We start from the raw sequence: 19,463 nt of genomic DNA, 5'->3' as shown, positions 1-19,463 counted from the left end.
ACAGCGCCCATTGGTTTGACTACCTCCTCCAGCAATTTTAGATGAAATCGGCGCCGTAAATTATCGCGCCGTAAAAAATCGCCCGTGTGGCCAAAGCGTAACTCTTACAAGTAGTCTTCCACCTGGTCCTTAAGTCGTGCTCTGGGCCTTCCTCTTCTCCTCACTCCATCCGGTCTCTGGCTATAAATGTGTTTCGACGGCTCCACCTCATTCATTCTCTCTAGGTAGCCTAGCCACCGCAGCTTGTTTTCCTGTAGCTGGCTGTGTACCATATATCACAAAAAATTTAAATAAAATCATTTATAAAAGGTATATAATTTATAGTCTCTTGAACGACCCTCCTTAAATCTCACGATCATCGCCGCGGTCAAACAACTATACAATAAAGCCACATCAAAAATCAAATTAAACAACACCTTATCAGAAGATTTTCCAGTAACAAAAGGATTACGACAAAGATGCTGCCTCTCCCCAGTACTATTTAAGATCTATTTAAATGAAGAACTAAAACACTGGAGAAGATCTTTTTCAGGGATGGGAATTCAACTTTACGATGATACAACATTTTATACTCTACATTTCGCGGACGACCAAGTCGTAGTAGCAGCGGATAAGGAAGATTTAGAATTCAAGACAAGAAGGTTATTTCAAACATATGAAGAGTGGGGCCTTTCTGTAAATAGAAACAAAACGCAATACTTATGCATCGAAACTGAAGTAGAAGATCTAATAGTTAACGAACGAAAAACAATCAAGAACTGTGAGGAATATGTATATTTGGGAACAACAATCAACAAGAGTGGGCACACCGAAAAAGAGATAGAGCAAAGGATCGTGAAAGGAAAAAGGGTGATTGGATGCCTAAACCCGATGGTATAGTCAAAAGAACTATTTAATCAAAGAAAACATCTTATCTCTAACTCCATCTTTAAAAGTATAGTGCTCTATGGATGCGAAACATTGCAACTTACTAAATTCCTGGAACGACGCTTACTTGCATTGGAAATTGACTTCTGGAGAAGATCGGCTAGAAAATCAAGGCCTGAAAGAATACAAAATGAACAAATCAGAAATATAATGGGAGTCAAGTCAACCATCATAAACGAAAAGTAGACAAGCTGATCTGGAATGGCCATGTAGAAAGAATGGACGACGACAGACTTCCAAAACAAATTCTAAAATGGACGCCAAGGGAAAGAAGGAAGAGAGGAGGCCGAAACAATCATGGCTAGGCGGCATTCAGAAGGGAATCTCGGAAAGGAATCTTCACCCTGGCGAATGGAACGGCCGACGAAGCTGGAAACTGGGAACCGGAAGGCGAAGAACGCTGTAAATAACCGGGATAATAATAATAATAATAATATAATTTATTAAAATTCCCTAAAAAGGGCTACATCACATATGCAGAACATTTTCGATCTGATTACAGATCATCATCATTGCTGAACCTAAAATAAGTATAACCTAATATAGTCCAGGAACCGAAGCTTTTCAGCTCGCAATTTTTACAGAATGAATCGATTTGCTTGAAAATTTGAGAATAAGTAGTGGCTAGTCCAAGGATCAAAATCTATATCATGTCAAAAGGCGCTCTTACCATGGGGGTGGTTGCGACCCCATCTCGGGAGTGGAAATTTTTTAAGTTGATAAAAATGTTCATCTAAGCAAAAAACGTTCTATACATATTTGTGATAAAATTAATAGTTTTCGATTTATTCGCTATCGAAAGTGTTAATTTTATATCGAAAAATCAATGTTTTATCAATTGTACTCATTTACGATTCACTCAATTTTTGCCGTACAATTTCATATTTCATATTTAAACATTTTTTCGTATCTCAATCTTTCACATTACTATAGTGTTATTACTATGTTCAAAACGTTGGACGGGTTTAAAATAAATAGTTTTTGAAAAAAACAGATCAAATTATAGAGCGCATTTTTAAATTTTATTAAAAAGCTTCCATTTTCTCCTTGAAAATGATAAGAGATACAGTAATGAAAAATAAAAAGTAAATTTATATCTGAAAAAGCCCTAAATTTTTGTGTGGTATCTTTTTTCGTATCTCTTATCTTTTTCGAGTTACATGGAGGAAAAGGAAGATTTTTAAGAAGATTTAAAAATGCGCTCTATAATTTAATCTTAGTTTTTTCAAAAACCGTTTATTTTAATCCAGTTCAACTTTTTGAACATAGAAATAACACTATAATAAAAGTATTGTAGAAGCAAAAAGATGTATTTAAGTTCTGATGGATGAGGGGTTAAATATACCTCTCTATCTTCTTAAAATACATTAGTCATCAAATTTTTTGCAGAATATCTCCCTTAGTTTGAATGTGATCAACATTTGGTATTGCTCGTTTTAAAGGTCTTTTCAAGCCCTACAAAAGTTATTAGTATCATTATACACCTAAAATCGACAGGTTCTCTGGTATTTCAAGTTGAATAAACCGATTTGAGCATGCAACAAAAAAACAAACTCTTCTTACCTACCATACCCCTCTTTGTATTTTAACTAGAAGATTCATGAAAGAATAAATCTCTTTGTTTTTTATAACCTACAGAAATATTTTATATAGTTTTTTTTTAGATGCATAGTTTTTAAGGTATTCGCAAAAATCCGTCCGAAAAGGTGTAATTTTTCAATGAAAATGGCCAATTTTCAACCACGACTAACTCAAAAAGTATTGAGATTTCAAAAAATAATTATAGAACAGTTATTGCTTAAAATTAGGTTCTCTAGCCTCTTCCGTGGCTTTTTTAATCAAAACATCCCCCAGAAGGGGTGGGAACCACCCCCAAGATAAAAGCGCACATCAGCATAGGGTAGAGTTTGTTTCTTGAGCTATTCCCAACTTACTGTAAAAGTATCAAGTAAATCGATGTAGTAGGATGAAATTATTAGCCAAATACCCTCATTGACTGCCGTAGTAGTGACAAATCAGTGAACGTTCGGTGGAAATTTGACATATAGGGGAGTGCATATAGATTTTCACTTCGGAAAAAATCAAACAAGATAGAACTTTTTGTAATTTCTTTAAGAAATGTTTAATAAACAACATATCAAAAAGTTCTACGCGAGAAGTGGGTGCTTCATTTTTTATTAAACAAATGAACTACGAAGTTTGATGTTTTTTTAAATAACTCCGAAAATATAAATTTTAGAACAAAACTGACTTGACCATTGAAAAATTCAGAAAACTTTACAAAAAAACCTTATATAAAGAATTTTCTAAAATTAAATCTGTATCTTCTATAATTTTTTATTTATAACGCTAAAGTCACCCATCTCACAAACATTGGCGCAGTGTAAACTAGCGTACGGCGAAGTGCACGGTTGTGTTATTTTAATGTAATTCTTTAACTAATGGATCAAACGAACTTTTACAAATTGAATCTAAAAGAAGAATAATTAAGCTATCTTATGGTTATAATAAAAAGAAATAAACTGTATAGGCATAAGTACGGTGGGGGCGGAAAATGAGCCTTACATGAATTTTGTTTAAAAATGATTTAAAAATGTGTAACTAATACAATTTTTCTTATAAAACCCTCAATTTTGCACAACTTACCTTTCAAGCATCGTACTAAATGATGTTTCATTCAAAAAAAATCTTAAAAATTTAATTCAAATGATATGACGCCTTAAAAAATGTAATTTTTGAAATATTCGTAGTTTTATAGAATTACCACCATTTTAAGAAGGTATTACTCAAGTTTAAACCGATCTATTACAGTTTTATAAGTGATTTTTTAAATCTAAGGATGTAATCTTTAAAATGCACTGAATTATTTTACTTTAAAAATGAAATAGACTATTTATTTTTGAGAAAATTAAGAAAGATAACAAAAATGAAATACAAAAACCGAAAATTACCAGCTAAAAAAAATTTTTATATAAAGTGATCAAAACTTTTTTCTGGAAAACTTACCTAAAATACATTTAATTATAAACTTCAACAATAATAAATGTTCAGCAAAAAAATTTTTTTTAGCTCTTATACAGTATGTCTTCGTAACTTGGAACCTATTGATAACTTTTTTATTATCAGTTTAACGAAAAAAAGTTATTCTTTATAAAATACTCTGCATCGTATATAATCTAAGATGCAATCATCAAATATCAAATTTAATGAAGTTTATACGAGGTATGCAAAAAAATATGAATTTCACTCAAGAGTAAAGTATCGTTAAATTTCAAAATATCGAAAATTGTTATTAAGAAAAGTTGTTTGGAATTTAAAAATTTGTTTCAGTGTTCAATTACATCCTTCTAATTAAAATATTGTGAATAATAAAGGCACTTAACTCTTAATAAAGATTCATTTTTTACATACCTCGTATAAAATTAAAAAAGTTTATTATCTGATCATTGTATCTTAGATTTTAGACCAGGGAGAGTATTTTATAAAGAATAACTTTTTTTCGTAAAAGTGATAATAAAATAGTTATCATAATTGAAATAAAATGATGATGAGTATCCGTAATTTGAGAAAAAATTTAAAAAAATGTTTCGATTAGAATAATGTAATTGTATATTTAAACATAGTTTTTAATTTTAAACAACTTTTCATAATATGTAGCATTTTTTGATATTCTGAAATATAAAGGTACTTTACTCTTTAACGAAATTCATATTTTTGACATAACTCGTATAAAATTGATAAAATTTGATATCTGATGGTTGAGTTTTAGATTTTTGACTATCCAGAGCATTTTATGAAGAATAACTTTTTTTCGTAAAATTGATAATAAAAAAGTTTTCCATGTGGTTCCTAGCTACTCAGACATACTGTATAAGAGCTTCTGTATAAGAATTTTCAAATTTCAATGCCATATTCGGATTCAGTATAATCAAAAACAAAATAGAAACATATTTGATCGAAGTAAAACGATGAATTTAACGATATTTTTAAAATTATTAATACAAAACAATTATTGTTATTGTTTAAACAATTAATAAACAATTAGCGGACAAATCCGCGAGTAGAACTTTTTACTTTCACATGTATATAAACTAACAAAAAAAGTTTTGGAAAAATATAAGCTTGTTTGAATTTTTCCGAAACAATGCTTATTTTCGTTCTAATTGCACTCCCCTAGTAAATGTCAAAGTGATTAATTTAAAACATTGAAATTAAAAACATTATTAGGAAAAAATATTAGTCAAACCTGTGGTGTATATTTTTACCTTAAATAAACTTGTACGTAAGGTACTTTTTAAATACTGAATCTAAGTTTTTTTTAATATTACGTAATATGTAATTATAAATTAATCTAAGCGCCATCTACACGATAATTGTGAAAGTATCCGAAGTAAGAAATTAATATTTCATTAATAGAACGTTAAAATGATTAGCAAAATCTTTAAAAAATAGATTACAATTTAATTACTTCTTTGCGTTGTAAATATTAAACGATAACAATTAAATAATAAATTAAAAAATTACCGGCGAAAGTTGCATTAGTAATCCGCTAGTAGCGACACCAGCGAAGCTCAGAGCGTATAGGCGTATTCTGAAAATTCCTTGGACTGCAAAGGTCTCAAACGAAGAACTGTTAAGAAGAATTGGACATGGCAGGAAGCTTATAAACACAATTAAAATATGAAAAACATCGTATCTGGGCCACATACTTCGTAACGATAAATACTCTCTGCTACATGTCATCGTGCAAGGAAGAGTAGAGGGGGAAGAAGGCTTGGGAAGAAAGAAGAAATCTCGGCTGAAGAATATCAGAGATTGGACTAACCTCAGTGTTGAACAGATATTTCACGTTGCAGAGAAGCGTTTTAAAAAGTGATCGCCACCCTTTGTTATAAGACGGCACAAGAAGAAGAAGAAGAATAATAATTGCACTTCAGAAAATGAGATGTCTGGGAAGTTGTTACAACAATTTTAGTCAATATTTCCATGACTGTATAATTTTAAAGGGTTTTTACCCAAATATTTCAATTTTGATGGCTTAGCACAGTGATACTCAACCTGCGGCCCGCGGGCCGCATGCGGCCCTCTATCGTTTTTTATGTGGCCCTAAGGCTAACTAAAGGGCCCTGTGATCAAATTATTTGTCAAATTTCACGTGTTTTCTCTAATTATTTGATAGTGTGCCGATGTGTTTGAGGCGTGTTTGGGAGTGAGGCAGACAATTTAATGACTTTAATTTTAAATTATATTGAATTTTTTTAATAACTCTGATTAAAAAGCAAGGTATTATTAACTTTTAATAATAAATTATTAAAGTTAATGAACAAATACTCATTTTAAAAATAATCAATACTTATTTACTACATTGCAAGGACCCATTTAGTAATCACAAGAAAAATTCAAGTCCGGATTAACAAAAAAAATTTTAATAATTGTGACCTTGAAACAACACCCTGTATATTAAAATTTTCAAAATTCGTCTGCACATTTAAAAAGAGCATAAAAACTAAATTTAATTGCTCGCTTCAATTTTTTGCGCAGACAATTTAATGACATTATATTAATTTTGAAATATTTATATCGAAATTTTTGTTTTAAAAGTATGAGTTCTTAAAAATTTCGACATAATTTCAAAATTAAAGTCATTGAATAGTGTGCAAAGCTCTTTTCAAATGTGCAAACGGGTTTTGAAAATTTCAATATACAGGATGTTGTTTCAAGGTCACAATGGATTTATAATTTTGTTTAATCCGGACCTGGATTTTTTTTTGTGATTAGTAGTTAAGTGGTTTGGATTCTAAATGTGACATATGTGTATCAAATATCAAAAAAATATACAAGGTGGTTCTTAAGTTATGGGTCCAGAAAGAAATGAGCAAAATCGGTAAAACACCCTATAACTCGGTTATAAAATCGGTGGAGCAATAAATTTAGTATGTCTAATAGAATCGCCTCATTTACCTCTATTCACCATTCAAGTATTTCCGTTTACTAATGAAACACCCTGTATACTACTTCATTTTGATTGCGGCCCGCAAGTTGTGGCAATAGTTACTATGTGGCTCAGAAAAGAAAAAGGTTGAGTATCGCTGGCTTAGCATATGAGCATCCTGTGAGTACTCGTATAACCTAAACGTTTTTTAACTTTAGTCAATATTTAAAAATTTTGCTTTAACTTATTAGTCCAAGTAATGAACCTTAAAATAGGACAAAACCTCGCAATTTTTACAAAATGGATCGATTTGCTTGAAAATTTGAGAATAAGTAGTGGATAGTCCAAGGATCAAAATCTATATGATGCCGAAAGGCGCTTATACCATGGGGGTGGTTGCCACCTAATCTGGGGGGGTGGAAATTTTTTATTATATTTTGACGACAAAAGTTGGTAAGAACATTCATTCTAAGCAAAACACGTTCTAAATATTTTTGTGATAAAATTAATAGTTTTGGATTTATTCGCTATCGAATGTGTTAGTTTTATATCGAAAAAATCATGTTATTATGAATGTTTTTAATAAGTTTTCTGCTAATAACTCCAAAAGTTTTCGTTTTATCAAAACAACTTTACTTAACAAAAATGTTGAAAAAATAAACAAAACCGTTTTATTTAATTTTCTTTAAGACCAATAGTAATCAAGCTATACTTTATGATATGTTAGCTCTTCTTCGTCAAATGCTAAATATTGTAGTTTTAAACTCAAAAGACTGGAAAACTATACCTATATTTTTCGAGGATACTTTGTTGAAACTAATTTAAAGTATTTAAAAATATCTCTCTCCAGAAATAGAAAAAAAGTCTCTAGCTCAAAAATTAAGTGACTTATAATGAAAAGAATGTCAGTCCCTATTTTTTCAGCGAAAAAGTGATCGGAAGCAACCGCCCTAATCACCACCCTAATTAAAATTAGTCATTGACCTTATTTTGTCTTCTTTATAGGTTTATAGGTTCTAGAAGTTTGACCGGCCTAGAATGATTGGTTTAAAAAAAGGAGTTAAAAGCGAATAACGAATTTTTGTAGTTTGGAAAAAAATGGTTTCTTCTTCAGAATATAAAGATTAGTATCAGAGATACGAAAAAATGTTTAATAATGAAATTGTAGCTTATTTAATTCCCAAGAGCCTGGTTTGCAAAAATTTTTTCTACGGAAAAAATTTAGTGAACTATTGACAATTAAAACTTGTAATAACCTGCAAAAACCATCTTTACCAACCCTTTAAAAGTCACACTTTTTGCGACAGACGATTTTTAAAAGATTTAGTAATAATATTCTTATAGATCTTGTAAAAACCTACAAAATTCTTCATTACCAAACTTTCCAAGATAAAAAATAAAAAAGTTACGGTTGAAAAATCAATATATTTTTTTGAAAAAAAAAAGGAGAAATCTAATTGGAAGCATAATAATTTAAGTTTGCGGTGTTTTTAGTCATTGGCCTTATTCATTCTTCTTTATTTATGTATTTTTAATAGATTTTAGAAGTTTTTTAATAGTTTTTAATAGATTTTAGAAGGCTTAAAATTATTAGTTTTTAAAAACCTTGAGTTAAAAGCGAATAACGAATTTTTGTACTTTGGTAAAAAGGCCATTTTCTTCAGAATAAATAGAAAGATTAGCGTCAGAGATACGAAAAAATGTTTAAATATGAAATTGTAGGATATTTAATTCACCAAGAACTTGGTTTGAAAAAATTTTTTCTACGGCAAAAATTAAGTGAATCGTAAATGAGTACAATTGATAAAACATTGATTTTTTCGATATAAAAATAACACATTCGATAGCGAATAAATCGAAAACTATTAATTTTATCAAAAAAATGTATAGAACATTTTTTGCTTAAATGAACATTTTTATCAACTTTTGAGGCCAAAATGTAATAAAAAATTTCCACTCCCGAGATGGGGTGGCAACCACCCCCATGGTAAAAGCGCCTTTTGACATGATATAGATTTTGATCCTTGGACTGTATACTACTTATTCTCAAATTTTCAAGCAAATCGATCCATTCTGTAAAAATTGCGAACTGAAAAGCTTCGGTTCCTGGACTATTATATTAGGTTATACTTATTTTAGGTTCAGCAATGATGATGATCTGTAATCAGATCGAAAATGTTCTGCATATGTGATGTAGCTCTTTTTAGGGAATTTTAATAAATTATATTATTATTATTATTATCCCGGTTATTTATAGCGTTCTTCGCCTTCCGGTTCCCAGTTTCCAGCTTCTAGTCCAAGCTGTGGGTGAAAAATAGGTCGATTTCAGGATATAATTCAGGAATTTTTGAAACCTATCAGGTGTTATAAAGGACGATGCCAGGAATAACTTACACTAAAATGTAACCAAAAATTTTGTGCGGTTTTTTATTTATGACGATTTTCATATGTTAAATTTGCAATTTTTAAAGATTTTTAATTTTGCAGCTTAGGATATTCATTTTAGAGAAAAAGTTCTAAATAGAAAATTGTAGTAAATTAAAAAACCTACAATTTGACTATTGCAAGTTTAAATTCGTTAATACGTTATTGCAAAACAGCCTGCGAAAGGTCCAAAATGGCCGTTTTTTGCAATTGCGTTATTTATTGTAAAAATAACTTTTATGTATTTTTTTAAGGTTTTAAAATGAAGATCTTTCAATACTAAACATAAAAAAAAGTTTGTAGTGCCCGATTTGTGAACTTGTTGCTTAGATATTATAATTTGTTTATTCCAAGAGGTCAAATGTCCAAGGCTATAACTTTTTGAAAAAAAATCGTACAGAGTTAATCTAAGATCCACCCTCCTTCTAAAGACTTATATTTTCATATTCTGATGTAAATAAATGCGTATAACATTTTTTAACCTCTTATTTCGGGTTTGAAAATAAGGAGGCAAATTTCGTTATAAACATTTAGAACTGAAGCCGCCCCTGTACATTTTATGAGTTTATAACTTGCAGATTATTGTTGCTAAAGCCAAAATAAAGACTCGCAACTAAATAAAAATATTCTACGACCAACTGAAGCCGAGATAATTGTTTTTGTTTTCTTAAATCGTAGTGACTTTATTTATAACAATTAAGAAATTATTTCAGTCATTGACTAAAGAAAGACTGATATTATCTTAAAATAAAAATTATTTCGACCGAAAGTTACAATTAGTTATGAAAAATGATTCTTAAAATGTAGTGGAGATTTATTTTTCGTTTCGACTGTGATTTATTGTGTCGGTTGCCCTTAGCAACGGCTAGCAACTTATAATACATTGAATCACGGTTTTCGCTTTAAATTTCAAAGCACCGCTTGGATTGACATGAAATTTGGCAAACACATAGATACTATGTTAAAGAATAAAAATGATGTTGGGCCTCTGTGTGCTTTTTTCCTAGGGGTGAGTTTCACCCCTTATAAGGGGTGAAAAAATATATGTTCAAAATAAGTTCGGAAATGGATAAAACGTCTAATTCTAAGCATCTTTTGCTCTATAGCATTTTTTGACCAAGTTAATACCTTTCGAGTTATTTTCGAGTAAATTCCTTCATTTTTCAACAACAAAAAAAACACGTTTTTAGGCGGTTTTTGACAAATAACTCAAAAAGTAAGTATTTTATTGAAAAAAAGAGTTTTAACAAAAATATAGCAAATTAAAAATTGAAAAAAATGGTGTACGCGTGAAATCTCTAGACCCAGTAGAAACAAAGTTCTAGCTAATGAAAAAGAGGTTCATATCCGTCAAATTTCAAAGTGAATTATTTCAACGTGAAATAACCGAAAAATCATGCACTTTTTGGAGAAAAATCATTACAACTTTTTTAAAGTGTTTAAAAAAATATGTATGTCTGTTTTAAAAAAAAAGTTTATAACATCAAAAGTAAGCAAGTTACGCTGAAAATAAAGTTGATCTCTTTTTTTTTGTCAAAAAACTCGGGAAAGTCACCCCCTAATTAGCATCAAAAATGAAATTAATCAATTTTACTTCAATGTTGTTTTACTCGTGTATGTGTCGTTTATGTCTGTAAGTTTCATCGGTTCAAAGTGCTTATTTTTGAAGGGGCAGTAGTTAAAAGGAATTGAACTAGTCAATAATCACGAGTGTATGCAAATTTAGAACAGCCATATCTTAACAAATTTTTGCCTTCCAAAAAAAAAGCAAAAAATCCAAAATATTCATAACAGCAAAAACTAATTTTTTTTACTCTTTTTGACTTTTGGTCACATTAATAAATTTTAAGTTATTTAGAAAAAAACATTTTTCTTTAATTAAAAATTAAAACAGATTTACTTTAAAACCATTTTTTTTAAATAAACCCTTTGAACCGATGATACTTACAGATCATATGAATAATACATGAGCAAAGTAACAGCGGTAATGATTAATTTGATTTAAGATGCTAATTGGGGGTTGACTTACGAGTTTTTTGACCAAAAAAAGAGACCAACTTTATTTTCAGAGTAACTTGCTTACTTTTGATGCTATAAACATTTTTTAAAAACAGTTATACATATTTTTTTAAATACTTTAAAAAATGATTTTTCTCCAAAAAGTGCATGATTTTTTGATTATTTCACGTTGAAATAATTCACTTTAAAATTTGACGGATATGAACCTATTTTTCATTAGCTAGAACTTTGTTTATACTGAGTCTAGAGATTTCATGAATACATCATTTTTTTCAATTTTTAATTTGCTATATTTTTGTTAAAACCCATTTTTTCAATAAAACACTTATTTTTTGAGTTATTTGTCAAAAACCGCTTAAAAACCTGTTTTTTTTTTGTTGTTGAAAAATTAAGGTATTTACTAGAAAATAACTCGAAAGGTATTAACTTGGTGAAAAAATGCTATAGAACAAAAAGTGCTTAGAATTAGACGTTTTATCTATTTCCGAACTTATTTTGAACATATATTTTTTCACCCCTTATAAGGGGTGAAACTCACCCCCAGGACAAAAGCACACAGAGGCCCAATATCATTTTTATTCTTAAACATGTTATCTATGTGTTTGCGCCAAATTTCATGTCAATCCAAGCGGTGCTTTAAAATTTAAAGCAAAAACCGTGATACAATGTATTAAAAGTTGCTAGCCGTTGCTAAGGGCAACCGACATGCGACACAATAAATCATAGTCGTAACGAAAAATAAATCTTCATTACATTTTAAAAATCATTTTTAATAATGAAATGTAATTTTCGGTTAAAATAATTTTTATTTTAAGATAATATAAGTTTTTCTTTAGTCAATGACTGTGAAATAATTTCTTAATTGTTATAAATAAAGTCACTACGATTTAAGAAAACAAAAACAATTATCTCGGCTTCAGTTGGTCGTAGAAAATTTTTATTTAGTTTTGAATCTTTATTTTGTCTTCAGCAACAATAACCTGTAAGTTAAAAACTCATAGGATGTACAGGGGCGGCTTCAGTTCTAAATTTTTATAACGAAATTTGCCCCCTTATTTAAAAACCCGAAATAATAGGTTGAAAAATGTTATACGCATTTATTTACATCAGAATATGAAAATATAAGTCTTTAGAAGGAGAGTGGATTTTGGATTAACTCTGTACGATTTTTTTTCAAAAAGTTATAGCTTTGGACATTTGACCTCTTGGGATAAACAAATTATCATATCTAAACAACAAGTTCACTAATCGGGCACTAAAAATTTTTTGTGTTTAGTATTGAAAGATCTTCATTTAAAAGCTTTAAAAAATACATAAAAGTTATTTTTACAATAAATAAGGCAATTACAAAAAACGGCCATTTTGGACCTTTCGCAGGCTGTTTTGCAATAACATATTAAAGAAATTAAACTTGCCATATCTCAAATTGTAGGTTTTTCAATTTACTACAATTTTCTATTTAGAAGTTTTTCTCTAAAATGAATATCCTAAGCTGCAAAATTAAAAATCTTTAAAAATTGTAAATTTAACAAATGAAAATCGTCATAAATAATAAACCGCACAAAATTTCTGGTTACATTTTAGTATAAGTTATTCCTGGCATCGTCCTTTACAACACCTGATAGGTTTCAAAAATTCCTTAATTATATCACGTTTTTTCACCCACAGCCTGAGTATTCGTCGGTCGTTCCATTCGCCAGGGTGAAGATTCCTTTCCGACATTGCCTTCTGAATGCCGCCTAGCCAGGATTGTTTCGGCCTTCCTCTCTTCCTTTTTCCCTTGGCGTCCATTTTAGAATTTGTTTTGGCAGTTTGTCGTCGTCCATTCTTTCTACATGGCCATTCCAGATCAGTTGTCTACTTTAAATTTCATCTATGATGGTTGACTTGACTTCCATTATATTTCTGATTTGGTTATTTTGTATCCTTTCAGGCCTTGATTTTCTAGCCGATCTTCTCCAGAAGTCTATTTACAATGCAAGTAGTCGTCGTTCCAGGGATTTAGTAAGTTGCCATGTTTCGCATCCATAGAGCACTATACTTTTAAAGATGGAGTTAGAGATAAGACGTTTTCTTTGATTAAATAGTTCTTTTGACTATACCATCGGGTTTAGGCATCCAATCACCCTTTCTCCTTTCACAATCCTTTGCTCTATCTCTTTTTCGGTGCGCCCACTCTTGTTGATTGCTGTTCCCACATATATGCATATTCCTCACAGTTCTTGATTGTTTCTCGTTCGTTAACTATTAGATCTTCTACTTCAGTTCCGATGCATAAGTATTGCGTTTTGTTTCTATTTACAGAAAGGCCCCACTCTTCATATGTTTAAAATAACCGTCTTGTCTTGAATTCTAAATCTTCCTTATCCGTTGCTACTACGACTTCGTCGTCCGCGAAATGTAGAGTATACAATGTTGTATCATCGTCAAGTTGAATTCCCATACCTGAATAAGATCTTCTCCAGTGTTTTAGTTCTTCATTTAAATAGATCTTAAATAGTACTGGGGAGAGGCAGCATCCTTGTCGTAATCCTTTTATTACTGGAAATTCTTCTGATAAGGTGTTGTTTAGTTTGATTTTTGATGTGGCTTTATTGTATAGTTGTTTGACCGCGGCGATGATCGTGATATTTAAGGAAGATCGTTCAAGAGACTATAAATTATATACCTTTTATAAATGAATTTATTTAAATTTTTTTGATATATGGTACACAGCCAGCTACAGGAAAACATTTTTTCCTGTGGATTTGAGCTTTACCTTCTTTATAGTGAGCCTAGTAGATCTATCAAAATAAACAAGCTGCGGTGGCTAGGCCACTTAGAGAGAATGAATGAGACGGAGCCGTCGAAACATATTTTTGGCCAGAGACCGGATGGAGTGAGGAGAAGAGTCAGGCCCAGAGCACGACTTAAGGACCAGGTGGAAGACTACTTGTAAGAGTTACACTTTGGCCACACGGGCGATTTTTTACGGCGCGATAATTTACGGCGCCCATTGGTTTGACTACCTCCTCCACCAATTTTAGATAAAATGATTTCATCTAAAATTGGTGGAGGAGTAGATGAAATCATTTCATCTCAAATTGGTGGAGGAGGTAGTCAAACCAATGGGCACTGTAAATGATCGCGCTGTAAAAAATCGCCCGTGTGGCCAAAGCCTTAGGAGTGCGACATTGGAAAATCAAGGCAAAGGATTAGTGCAGTCACTGAAGGTTTTCACCTCCGATTTCGTTGAACCTCCATCGGTTCTCATGAAAATTGGTGAGTAGTTAGAGGATACCTCCAGGAATAAAATAGTTATTTATGAAACAGTTAGTGAAGTATGCTTTTTGCGAACGCACGCGATGTTTAGAGCACGAGCGACAGCGGAGCGAGTGCTGTACATCGCGTAATTTCGCAAAAAGTACTTCACGCACAGTTTCATACAATATTTTATCTACGATAAACAAATAAGAAAACTGTAACTCTTCGTCACTGGAATTCATTTCTATTCTACAATTTTTAGAACACTGACATTTAAAAATTCTAACTTCTTTCAAACCACAAAACTGTAAAAACTTTTGTTGTAATTTATTGCTCATATGTCATTACCATGACAACGCGAAAGTTAAGAATATTTGATTATATGAAAGTGTGCCAAAAACAGTGCGAAAAAGTAAATCCCATTTAAAATACATTGTTACTTCACGCACACTTTATATCCTTCACGCACTGCTATCTATAATGACAGTTTTCAAAAACTAAAAACTTATACATAATATGAGATAGAGTAGATAAAGTTGATTTTTGCCATTGGCTTGAATAAAAACTGATGGCTTTTTACCTCATTGTTTGAAGTTTTCACGTTTGTCTGTATTGGCTCAGCTTGTGACTCAAATTGATATTTAGTATCTCAGATTTTAATTACATCGAAATTATTTTTAAATTGCATATAAAAGCTTCTTTTAACAAGTTTCAATACTTTATTTTAGGCACTTTATTTAATATGGATACACCTTTGTTAAACCTCAGCTATGACGAGTCAATAGAAATAGAAAACGTATTTGAAAGTGAAGGTGAAGTTGATTTCGAAAGATTTTACAGAGTGTTGGACAACGTTTCTATTTTTATGAATATTACAGAAATCATTAGATTCTTCTTAGTTTTAGGTGTACTCCGACTAAATATTTATTTTATAGTAATAGTGTGTAGAAACAAAAATTTAAAAACAATCAAAGCAAATAGGCACCTAATGCATTGTTCTATATTTAATATCTTTATGTGGATTACAGTGCCAATATATGAAATTATAGTGGATGTTTTTAACTTACGTCAATATTAGGGATGGGAGATGTACTGCTCTGAAGAGCAGTTTCAGACCACTGCAGTACTTGGTGTGTTTTTGTGTATGTTCGGTATTGGCTTAGAATGGCTTTTAGCAGTAAATCAGACCAAGATGAAACCTTCTGTAGAAAACCTTTATGGTCATTCAATCCTTATTATTTATTTGCTGTGCATTATCAAAATTATTATAGACTATATAATTTGCCAGCATATATATGTTACTCTTACTAAGTATATAAAAAATGTTTTTTTTTGTTTACTTGTATTTGTCAATTACTGCAACATTAAAGAGAAAAAATTGAAAGCCAAAAATTCTTACTTGTTATCTGCAATATACTTGTGTGTATTCTCTTGGATTCCTTTGTATTTTTACGATATTTTACTTAAAGTAGCGAAAAATAGTTACACCTTGAGATTCATTTTAATAGTCACCAATTTTATACCACAATATTTAGCGTTCGGAAGCCCTATTGTAATTTTTGTTTGGTTGGATCGAAAAAACAAATATTTCAAAGTTGACTATCGAAAATCCTGCAGTTGTTGCACTTGCTGTAGGGCCATCAGCGATTACAGCGGCGACGATGAAACTTTTGACGATTCTGAGGAAATGGATCATGTGGAAAATGTTGAAAATATATCCAATAGTGCAACACTTTTGTAAACATTGTACGCAATAAATTTTATTTGATAGAGTTAATGTCTTTTCTATCTCTATAATCCGTCTAAAATAATTTTTAGGCCTGATTCTCGTAGTTGCTTTTACTTTGAATGCAAAACGTAGTTGTACACTCAAAGTAAAATATGTTAATTTCTAAAAGTATCTTCGATTGGAATTTTTTCATATGAGTGATTGCAAACATCTCTCTCTTGAGCAAATCTCTTCTGTTACTGCTCTGTTAGAAAATACCACATATAGTTAAAAAGAAGTGGCAAAAAAGTGGTGTTCTTAATAGTCAGTACGAAGGTTGAGTGAAAAACTTAATGACAGACATCCTGTTTCATCGGTTTGGAATTTTGGGTATTGCAGAAAGATTTCAGTCATCCCCAAAGTGCAGCGAATTTAAAAAAAATTGGCTGTAAATAGCAAAGTCATCCACAGCGATATAAGGAATGAATTGGAAAAATCAAGAGTGTTCGGTATCAGAGTCCACTGTACGCCGAAATTTGTACAGTATGGGATTCAAATGTCATGGGCAGTTAAGCCCATGACAAACCAAACAACCTACTATCACTACAAATGTTCAAAAAACGCTTAGTTTTTAGGCCTATACAGACTCTATAGGCGTATAACATTTATCTGAAATTAAGCGTTTCTTGAGCATTTGTGGTGATGGTTTTGTTTCCTTAACAGACTTATGACATTTGAATCCCATACTGTACACATTTCGGCGTACAGTGGACTCCAATATTGAGCACTTTGCTTCTTCCAATTTATTCCTTACACCGCTATGGGTGACTCTTCAGTGTTCTACAGCCACATTCTTTAAAACTCGTTGCCCTCTAGAGGCAAAATTGAACACTAATCTTTAATTTAACTACAAAACTAAAGTTGAAAAAAATCCCATCTATTCAACGTGTGAACAACTCAATTTGGGCTTAAATGATATCTCGAGCAGAATACATGGGATATTTTGTGCATCCGTGTTCAAGTTCACAATTATAATCTTTGTTTCCATGACGAATCAATCTTAAAGGGTTTTTACCCGTATATTTTTTTATTATAGTGTTATTTCTATGTTTAAAAAGTATTGTACGGGTTGTAGTATGTACCTACGGGTTTAAAATGAATGGTTATCGAAAAAAAAAATAAGATTAAATTATACAGCGCATTTTTAAATTTTCTTAAAAATCTTCCTTTTTCTCCATGTAACATGAAAATGATAAGAGATACGCCATAATAATTATGATCTAACTGTCACTATTACCCATAACTCGTAAAATATAGATTGCATGAAAAAAATAATAAAAAAGACCACCAGGGTATAGAAAATCACATTTTCAACAATTTTATTTCTCATATTGTTGGTTGAAAAGTTGAAAATGGCGGAGATATTGAGCAAAAACAGTTCTCGTTGGAATTCAGTCGAGATTTTAAATTCACACTACTATTTACTTCCCCTAAAGATTAGAAAAATAAAATTTGGGGCAGCTCGGCCTGCAATGTTAGGCCTGCTATTCGTCTAACCCGACTGGACTATACTCAAAATTTAATGATTCGGATTTTTTTTAAATTCAGTAAAAAAAATTTCTTCTAAGTTTTATAATTTATTTTAGGTACTTAGGCAACTGAAATGGCTACACCTTTCCTATCAAACCTCAACTATGACGAGTCAATAGGAATAGATAACGTATTTGAAAATCATGATGAAGCTCATTTCGATAATTTCATGAGATACGTCAGATTGATGGACAAAGTTTCTACTTTTATGGCAATTACAGAGATCATTCAATTCTTTTTAATTTTAGGCGTAATCGGAATAAATATTTATTTTATAGGAATAGTGTGTAGAAACAAAAATTTATATACAATCAAAGCAAATAGGTACTTATTGCACTGTTTTATATTTAATATCTTTATGTGGTCTAAAGAGCCAATATATTTAATTATACTGCAAGTTTTTAAATTATACCAGTATTTCGAGGATTTCGGTGCTAAGTTGCTCTGTGTTGTAGATCAATTTGTGACTACTGGTGTAACTGGTATGTTTTTGTGTATGTTCGGTATTGGCTTGGAGTGGCTTTTAGCAGTAAGTAAGACCAACATGAAACCTTTTGTACAAAAGCTTTATGACCATTCTGTCCTTATTATTTATTTGCTGTGTACTATCAAAATTATTATTGACTACATTGTTTGCGACCATATATTCTTTTTTCATACTAATTACATAGAACACGTTTTACTTTTTGCCTTACTTGCACTTGTCATTTACTGCAACATTAAAAGCAAAACATTGAAAGCTAAAACTTCTTACTTGATATCTGTAATAAACTTGTTTGTATTCTCTTGGATTCCCCTGTATTGTTACGATATTTTACATGTGAATGTGGTGAGAACTAATTATACCATGACATTCATCTTAAACGTCACCGATTTTATACCAGAATATTTAGCGTACGGGAGCCCTATTGTAATTTTTATTTGGTTGAGTAGAAAAAACAAATATTTCAAAGTTGCCTATCGAAAATCGTGCAGTTGTTGCACTTGCTGTAGGGCAATCAGCGATTACAGCGGCGACGATGAAACTTTTGAGGATTCTGAGGAAATGGATCATGTGGAAAATGTTGAAAATATGTCCAATAATGCAACACTTTTGTAAATAATATATACCTACAATAAATTTTATTTGAAGAAATTAATGTTATTTCTGCATCTCTATAACCCCTCTAAAATATCTTTTTAGACCTCCTTTTCTTCCTTTTGTTTGATTGTGAGTGCATTACGTAGTTGTACGCTAACCCACGTTAAGTGATTTCTATTAAATAACTGTTACGTCGTCATGAAACTAATACAGTCAACCAGTCATACAGTCAACCAAATTGACCATGTTTCAGTTGAGAAAGATGAAGAAACTGCATAACAAAGGTGAGGACATACAGAGGACCTGATATGGTTTCAGACCACTATCTGGTAGGAATATGGATAAGACAATTGGTACCGATCCGCCGGAACAAAAGAAAACAAAAATATGATAAAAACAAGCCAGTAACATTAGGTATTACAGAAAAGAAACGAATACTATACGAAGAAATTATTAATGAAAAGCTAGAACACACAGCAGAAGACGGAAGCGTAGAATACATGTGGCGGCAATAAGAGATGCAATTAACGAGGCAGCGG

At 31.1% G+C, this 19,463-nt stretch overlaps 1 protein-coding gene across 1 annotated transcript in view; it reads left to right on the top strand.

The window, feature by feature from the left end:
* Positions 1 to 18,978, top strand: part of LOC126884714 (uncharacterized) — a 38,284-nt gene extending 19,306 nt beyond the window's left edge. The window contains exon 2 of the mRNA XM_050650838.1: positions 17,900 to 18,978. Within this exon, the coding sequence (XP_050506795.1) occupies positions 17,917 to 18,942 (1,026 nt within the window). The 5' untranslated portion in view covers positions 17,900 to 17,916 and the 3' untranslated portion in view covers positions 18,943 to 18,978. The remainder of the gene's footprint in view (positions 1 to 17,899) is intronic.
* Positions 18,979 to 19,463: the final 485 nt, after the last annotated feature.

This window comes from Diabrotica virgifera, chromosome 5, assembly GCF_917563875.1.
Source record: "Diabrotica virgifera virgifera chromosome 5, PGI_DIABVI_V3a".
In the NCBI taxonomy this organism is placed as follows: Eukaryota; Metazoa; Arthropoda; class Insecta; order Coleoptera; family Chrysomelidae; genus Diabrotica; species Diabrotica virgifera.
The sequence above is the reverse complement of the archived record's forward strand: the minus strand, read 5'-3'. Positions and strand labels throughout refer to the sequence as shown.